At 39.0% G+C, this 7,658-nt stretch overlaps 2 protein-coding genes across 2 annotated transcripts; both read left to right on the top strand.

The window, feature by feature from the left end:
• On the top strand, positions 525 to 4,214 carry LOC109723174 (protein FATTY ACID EXPORT 1, chloroplastic-like). The gene is made up of 6 exons (XM_020251453.1): positions 525 to 808; positions 1,550 to 1,766; positions 2,617 to 2,784; positions 3,593 to 3,639; positions 3,724 to 3,764; positions 3,854 to 4,214. The coding sequence occupies exons 1-6, from the start codon at positions 644 to 646 to the stop codon at positions 3,945 to 3,947; spliced, it is 732 nt and encodes a 243-aa protein (XP_020107042.1). The 5' UTR covers positions 525 to 643; the 3' UTR covers positions 3,948 to 4,214.
• On the top strand, positions 4,936 to 6,695 carry LOC109706728. The gene is made up of 2 exons (XM_020227701.1): positions 4,936 to 6,027; positions 6,583 to 6,695. The coding sequence occupies exon 1, from the start codon at positions 5,343 to 5,345 to the stop codon at positions 6,021 to 6,023; it is 681 nt and encodes a 226-aa protein (XP_020083290.1). The 5' UTR covers positions 4,936 to 5,342; the 3' UTR covers positions 6,024 to 6,027; positions 6,583 to 6,695.

Genomic DNA, 7,658 nt, shown 5'->3' with positions numbered 1-7,658 from the left:
CTTTGCTTTACTCTATGGTGTCGTCATCGTGAATTAGAAATGGCAAGCGTGACTGTGTAATGAGTGTCTGATGTGGCTAGTTTAGCTACATGGTTTATTTTTTTGTGACATTTAGGCATTTAAGTATTGTGGGGGCCATTATTTATGTATTACACGCTTTATTCTTAATCCATGACACAAGAGTCTTTTTATTTTATACCGTCCCTAAAAGAGATCTCACCAAGGGGTAGTGTATTTAAAATATCAAATGAATACAGGCTTTTCACATAAAAAAATTGTAGCATGTAAAGATTCAAAATATGGGATTACTAAACTAGCTCGGAGTCTAAGCAAGAAAGTACCAAGGCCCATAAATAAAGAGCGGGCCTTCTTAGAGGATGGCCCGAAGCGAGTTGCACCCGGTCCAGCTTCTGAACTCAACCCGGTTCGCCGACCTCCGTTCCGCCAGCGCGTTTCGAACCGGCCATTCCACTGGACCTTCAACCCAACGGTCGAAATGAAGCGTCCACGACTCGCGTCGTTGTCGCACGAATCCGACACGCCTACTCGAGAAACCATTCGGGAGCTTTCGCGATCTCTTGTCACCAAATATTCTGGTCGTTAGTGTGAAATTGCTCTTTGATTTTGCGATTTTCTCTTCGTCATGGCCATGGCGGCGGCGCAGCTTTACGCGTCGGTAGCGGCGCCGAGGAGGTCCTTCGTCCCCTCTAATGGTCTCGGCCTCTCGCTCTCCACCCCTAGGGTTTTGCGTTACCTCCCGATGGGGATCGAAAGGACTTTCAAAAACCCTAGTCATGGCGCCCCAAAGGTATGTGTGCATTGGATCGGGGCATCACTCTTAAACCCTCGTTCTCGCTAATATATGAATTTACTGCACGATTTTATTGTTTGTTTCTTTTTTTTTATTATTTCTCTTCATAATCGGAATCATATTGATGGCACCCGAGAAGATGGTGTTGGAGATGGAATATTTCTGCCGCAACTGTTATTTTTGCTGTGTGATCTTAATTTTGTTGGGCTTGTTTGTTGAATCGAAATATCTGTTTCTGCACTTCACTATAATTGCATCAAATTCTAAGAAACGTCTCAATAAGATCAATCTCATGTTGAGTGTAAAAAAATGGAACCGAGATTGAAGAAAATTTTGAAAAAATGTTTTTAGGAATATGTACGATTATATCTTGTTTTGGCTTTTCAGTGTTGGTGATTTACCGTTTTGTTATCTTGCTACCATTTAAAAAGTTTTATGTCAAGTGAGATCTTCATGCGACTGCAAATAAGTTTCATTATTTCCTGACGTCTAATTTATTTAGAGTTATCTTCCACGTATTGTGTAGACTATAATGTTTTGAAACATTTTTAATTCTCTATAGTGCCTTTGTCGTTCCTTGATTGTTCATAATCCTGTTCTATGCTGATTAAACTTTTTGTTTGGAAAGGAATCGGAATGGATAACGACAGTGAAGAATTATATTGAAGCTTGATGTTAATGAGCTGTATGGTGTGCATTAACTTGTTCACTTTTTTTTTTCTTTTTAAATTATTGCAGCTGTCAGTTTCCATGTGTATTAGAGAAAATAGTACAAAATCTCCTGGTTTTGAGGCTAATACTGCGGTAACTTATAATGAGGATCAAACTCATGAATCACCGAAGACAAATTTCACTGCCGAACCAGTGGATGAAACGATGACGATGGATAAAGCAGTCGCTCCACCACCAAAAAGAAGTGCAAAAATTCATGATTTTTGTTTAGGCATTCCTTTTGGTAAGTTTGAAAAACAGCAAACATGCAAATCTCCTCTGCATTTCAATTTACGCCATAAAATTCTTTTGTGATGTAAGTCTTGTTTCATGTTCAAATATCTTGTCATGTTCCCATTGGACAATATTGGAAACTAGAAAGTGTCAGAGCCTTAGATAGTTTCGATTCTTCATTACTAATTTTTGATTTATGAATCGTAAAATTGCCATCTTTGTTTATGCAACTTACGCCGTCTTTTCTTTCATTTTTTTCTTTTTTTTTTTTGTGTGTGTGTAGAGAATTAGTTCATTAAGTATTGATCCCTCAGCCTCTCTTTTGATTGCTTTTCCTCTTTTAAATAATTAGAGAAAACTTTTGTGGTTATACTAGACTAATGTATTAGTTTAGCATATATAATTATGCAAAACAAATTCGTTAGACTGCATTTGCTCTACATTTGAATAGTTTTATATTGTTTTGACCAAAGGTTGGACCAAAGTCGAAATTATACAATAACCAAAATCATCAAATTCTCTTTCAAACTATAGTGTGGAAGTTTCAGCTAAGGTTGTTGACTAGCCACTATTGGCCTCACTAGTCGTGGCTTTCTCTTGCAGAAGATTGTGTGAATAACAAATAGGTGATTCACCTTTGGTCAATACCACCTTTAATTACCGTGACCAAAGCTGTCTACTTAGTCATGCGACTTTTCTTCTGATTATTAGAGGTTTTGAACTCAAAAAAGTCTTTTCAACAACTTTTGTCCATAAACTTCTTTGAAAGTTTTCAATTGACAGGTGAAACTTTAGAAGCTGTGATGGAGAATATAAATTGCAGCTTTCTGCTTAAAGATTGTTGAAATTTTCTTTTACAGGTGGTTTCTTATTTTCTATGGGACTTATCGGATACCTTTTATGGAGAAGCCCTGTAAGTCTTGTTTTAGGTGTTGCACCTGGCTTTACTATATTTTTGCTGGGTGTACTTAGCCTGAAGGTTTGGAGGAGTGGAATATCCAGTGTACCATTCATACTGGGGCAAGCAGGTGCGTAGATCTTGTTATTCTTGAGCGAGTAATAGTACTATAGAATTTACTTTTAAATGCGTTCCTCTAGATTGGGCTCATCATCAAAAGAATCTGTTATGTAAATTTTTTGTTTTGAAATGGTTAACTAACTGGAGAAATTGGAAAATTTCTCTTCTATCATTTATCACTGGATAGATGTATGAAGTTCTATGATAAAGCACTAGAACCGTTGTAAGTTCTGTTATACAGTATGATAATTAGAAATATCTCTTCTTTTTGTCTAGCAACCGATGTGGTCAGTGTGTGTATATATATATTTTAAAATATAGCAAGTCTACCCAGTTTTAAAAATTTTATCATGCTCTTCTTTCCCAGCCAAATAACATTTTTTTTACTACACTTTTGGTCTATAAGCTCAAAATCAGTTGCATGCCTGTTGATTACCCCATCACTTTTAATTGTCCATGTGGGCAAATTTGCTAATATATGAATGGAAGATGAAATTCGAAATGAATTTATTTGACAAAAGGGTGGCAATGATAATTTACTGTACTTGATAAGTTGATATGACTGAATTGTTACAGGAAGAATTTAAGGATTGTATTGGTGTCCTCATAATAGAGGGGACTACATTATAAATAACTTTTTTTTCTATAGCAGTATAATATTTGTATCCTTCATTTTGGCCCTGACAATGTGTGACTCGACACTTTTCCTATGAGAGCAAGGTCATATTAAGCAACCACACCCAACCGATGATACAGATGATTACTGTTTGAGGCTTGCTGTATGCTATCATTAATGATTCTGCTGGTTTTGTATGCAGCATTATCTAGCATACTTACATGGCAGTACTCTAAGGCATACAACATGGTAAGTACTCTATCCCTTGCTTTCTATTGACTAAATTATCCACTTCTATTTTCTAATTGCTGACCCTGTTTCTTCTGGTTGTAGACTAAGAAAATACTGCCTTGGGGGTTTTATGCTTTCTTAAGGTACTTCATTTCCTCCTATCCTCTGTGTAAATTTCATTTTGTTCGCTAAAAATTTTACTCAGTTTCTTGTTAATGGTAACATGATGCAGTGGTGCAATGCTTTGTTTCTATACGTATGTGATGCTTGCTGGAGGAAATCCACCACCAAAGAAGCAGAAGCTTGCAGCAGCTTCGCCATCCTAGCTCAGGAAGAATGCTCCTCTTCATGCAGATCTTCTATAAGCAGTTTGTGTAGATCTTCTATATGCTTTTATTGTATAATTTTAGTTTTTTTTTTTCTATTTTCGTTCGACCCTATGTCCCTATGTTGTATGTCTAATGACTCAAATCTGAGGAATATCTTTGTCCTGGAAGATCAGTTATTCTCCTGTGTGCTCGTATGCTGCAGTTTATCGGCTGTTCACTTATAACTAGCTGTTTCAATTCACAATTGATAAGAGGCTTTGAAAATCCTTCTAGAAAAATAAAAACAGTAGGGAATGTGGGCATTGGTTGGGTGGTGGCGCACGAGGAATTGGAGGCGGCAGCGGCAATGTCCAGCAGCTGCAACAGTGGTAGCAGGGCTGCAAAATAGATGGCTGTGGTACGTCTCTGCAGGTGATTTGGTTTCCGAAGATTTGTGTTATTTCCATTCCACCACAAATTGGGAACCTGAACTTCCCAAACCAAAGGACTAGAATGAGAATCACTAACTTGAATTCATCTGACACATATCTGAGGCTAATTTGGTAGGTGATTTACTTTGTGGACGTGTTATGTTACGCGAGATAATTCTATTTTCCACCAGATGTTAGTATGTATTTCGTATGTTGGATCGGTCATGGAATAAATTGCAGGTATATTTCGTCGTTTTCATTTCGTATGTTGGATTGGTCATGGGATAAATTGCAGATACATGTCCTGTGTTAATGCATCAATCTTGCAAGCCTGCAACCCAAATTGAATAGTTCGTAGATTAATGAAATTGTAATACTACAATTCTATCTACGATTGTAAAATATAAAACCACATATTTTTTCTATAAAATTATAATAATTTAGAACTTTATTTTTTGATGTTAGTGTTCTTATAATGTGGTTGAATATATAATTTTATTTGAAACAATCAGAATTTCATTTTTTTTTTTTTTTCAGCTGCTAGATACGAAATTGTAGTACCAGAAGTTTAAGCATCATGGGGAAAAAAAAAAATTGCAGCAAAAAGAAAGAAGAAGAGAAACTTGCCGCCGGTTCGGCATCCCGTATTACCAAATTTGACCGTTGGAGCACGAGATGAGAAACCACAAAAATTCGACCGTTGGGCCTTCGCGTACGTTCTCCGAACTCCCAGTATCGCCTTCCCCTTTATCTCGCCTCCAATCCAAACACCCCAAACCCAATCTCTCCTCTTCCACTCCTGCACCCATCTCCCCCTCTCAGATAATTTCCTTTTCGCAACCCCAGAAACTCCAAACTTCCCCATTTTTCTTTTTTCTTTTTTTTTAAGAAAAGAAGAACCCACAAAACCCCCCACCAAAAAAAAAAAATAAAAATCCCCATTTTCTTGATTCTTTCCCAATTCGTCCACCAATCCACGCCAATGGCCGCGGATCCAAGAGACGCGCACGTCGTGGAAATCCCCAGCGACGCTCCGCCGCAGTCGCCGGCGCTGCCGAGCATCGTCGCCGCCTCCGCCGCGATCCAGCACCACCCGCTGACCCAGATCTCGGAGAGCCCCGGCCACCTCCTCCTCCTCAAGCTGTGGCAGCGCGAGGAGGACCTCCACGGGCGCCGCGCCGCCGCCCTCGAGTCGCGCATGGACGCGGCCAAGCGCGGCGCCTTCGAGCTCTCCTCCCTCTTCTTCGCCTTCCACGGCCTCTCCCTCACCCTCCTCTTCGCCTCCTCCGCGCACCTCCCCCACCGCGCGTGCCGCCACACGTGGTGGGTCCCCGCAGCCCTCTCCCTCTCCACCTCGCTCGTGCTCGCGTGCGCCGTGCACGCTAGGGTTTCGGGCTACTGGGACGCGTCGCGGAGGTTGACGAGGGAGCGCGGGGAGGGGAGGGCGCTCGCGCGGTGCATGCAGGAGCTGCGGATGAAGGGCGCGAGCTTCGACCTGTCGAAGCAACCGCATGCGGCCGCGTCGACGAAGCGGATGAAGAGCTCCAGCGTGGAGGTTACGTGGCGCCCGATCGCGTGGGTCTCGCGCAATCTCGTCACCATCGCCCTGCTTTGCGTCGCCGGAGTCGTCGTCCCCTGTTGCAAGTTCATCCTATGCGGCTGACACCGTAACTTATTTTTTCTTTTTTTTCTTTTTTTTGTAGGTGCGACTTTTTTATACTCTCTTTTTTCGCAAGGTTTTTTGATTTTTTTTTTTCCCCCTTGCATATTGTGGATGATAAATTTTGATTCTTTTCCATTTATGTAGAGCTTTGAATTATGTTTGCTTGAAAAAGTAATTGCAAGAGGGAACGTAATACATATTACAACCGTGTGCAGTGTTTGTTCCGTTGGAAATTTATACTGTGTATTTATTTACCTGCAGATTAAAAGTAGAGAACGAAAGGTACCCTCTATTTTAAGATTCTGTGTGGCCAAAAGTAAATTGCAAGTTTGATTGAAAACTCCTAAATTTCTCTCTTAACAAAGCAAAATTACTGTTTGATCTTTGTTGGCAAAGATTTGATTGTTCCGTGCATCAAAAATCAAAGAGTGCGCATATTTGTGTGCACACACAAACAACTTTTGGATATACACACATTTTTTCAAAATTGTCGATGTCATTTTGATTTTTCAATGTAAAAGAATTTTGAACCTGATTTATTTACCCATGTAAATTCCAGGTACCCATTGAGAAATGAAGAGCGGAGAAAATCATCTACTTGAAGAATCACTCGCAATTTGAGAGATCACTGCTTGTGCTCTAGTATTCACTCAAAACGTTCTTGTTATCTACCTTTTTACTTTCTTAAATTCTATCTCACTACTACTCGGGAGGAATTCTACACTGTCACACTTGCACCACGTCATCAATAACAAGCCAATTACATTCCTTCTTTTCAAACAAAAGTAAAATAAAAATACTTTTTTACAATCATGATGGGACATATATTCTTAAAAGGATTAATTTGATTGGTTTGTTATGCCACGTCACTAATAAACCCGTTGCATTCTAGAATTTTTCACTACTCGGAAAGCAAAAGTGATTGGCGACATTTATTTTTTTTATTCTCTTTTTTTTTTCCTGACTATAACAATCTATATAACTCTTGAATCGTGGGTACTAAATGGTACGGCAGGGCCCCCGCGATCTGCGCGAGCAGGGCCGGGTGGGCGAGCGGGCGCCGGCGCGCGGACGCATGTGCGAGTGGCGCGGGCAGGCGAGCCGAGGGCATTCTTTCATTATTTGTAATAAGGGCAATTGCCAAAGTTACTTACTTACTTAGAGATACTGTATTGTTTTTTTTTATGACAATGGTTTAATTCCTAAAATTGTGCATTAGTTTGGATCCAACTAGAACATCAAAAGGATCCAATAATTAATTGGATCCAAACTCAATATTATAGGCTAATACGGTAACACACGAATAGAAATGAAGTTTAAATATGAGAGAATTCGTCTACTATTGAGGTTATTCTAAAATAGACCGCTAAACTTTTTTTTTATTAGTTAATTTTTTTTTGAATTTTAGTTACTGCGATCTAAAGTTTTTCAACCATATGAGTTAAAAATTTTTAATAACTTTATTATTTGACATTTTAGATAAAATTTCTATTTATAATAAATAATTAATTTGTCATAAAGTTTTTAAATTAAAAATATTAAAAATTTATTTACAAAGCCACGGGTACGAGGTAGAATATTTTTTATAACCAATCTTATCAATTTTTATAATTATAAAAATAATTTTTTTAAAAA

Source organism: Ananas comosus, linkage group 2 (assembly GCF_001540865.1).
Source record: "Ananas comosus cultivar F153 linkage group 2, ASM154086v1, whole genome shotgun sequence".
Taxonomy (NCBI): domain Eukaryota; kingdom Viridiplantae; phylum Streptophyta; class Magnoliopsida; order Poales; family Bromeliaceae; genus Ananas; species Ananas comosus.
The sequence above is the reverse complement of the archived record's forward strand: the minus strand, read 5'-3'. Positions and strand labels throughout refer to the sequence as shown.

Excerpts from the sequence above, each read along its gene's own strand:
- LOC109723174 (XM_020251453.1), top strand. The coding sequence starts at position 644 with ATGGCCATGGCGGCGGCGCAGCTTTACGCGTCGGTAGCGGCGCCGAGG. Across the intron at positions 1,767-2,616 it reads TTGTTTAGGCATTCCTTTTG|GTGGTTTCTTATTTTCTATG; the intron begins GTAAGTTTGAAA and ends TTTCTTTTACAG. Across the intron at positions 3,640-3,723 it reads ACTCTAAGGCATACAACATG|ACTAAGAAAATACTGCCTTG; the intron begins GTAAGTACTCTA and ends TTCTGGTTGTAG.
- LOC109706728 (XM_020227701.1), top strand. The coding sequence starts at position 5,343 with ATGGCCGCGGATCCAAGAGACGCGCACGTCGTGGAAATCCCCAGCGAC.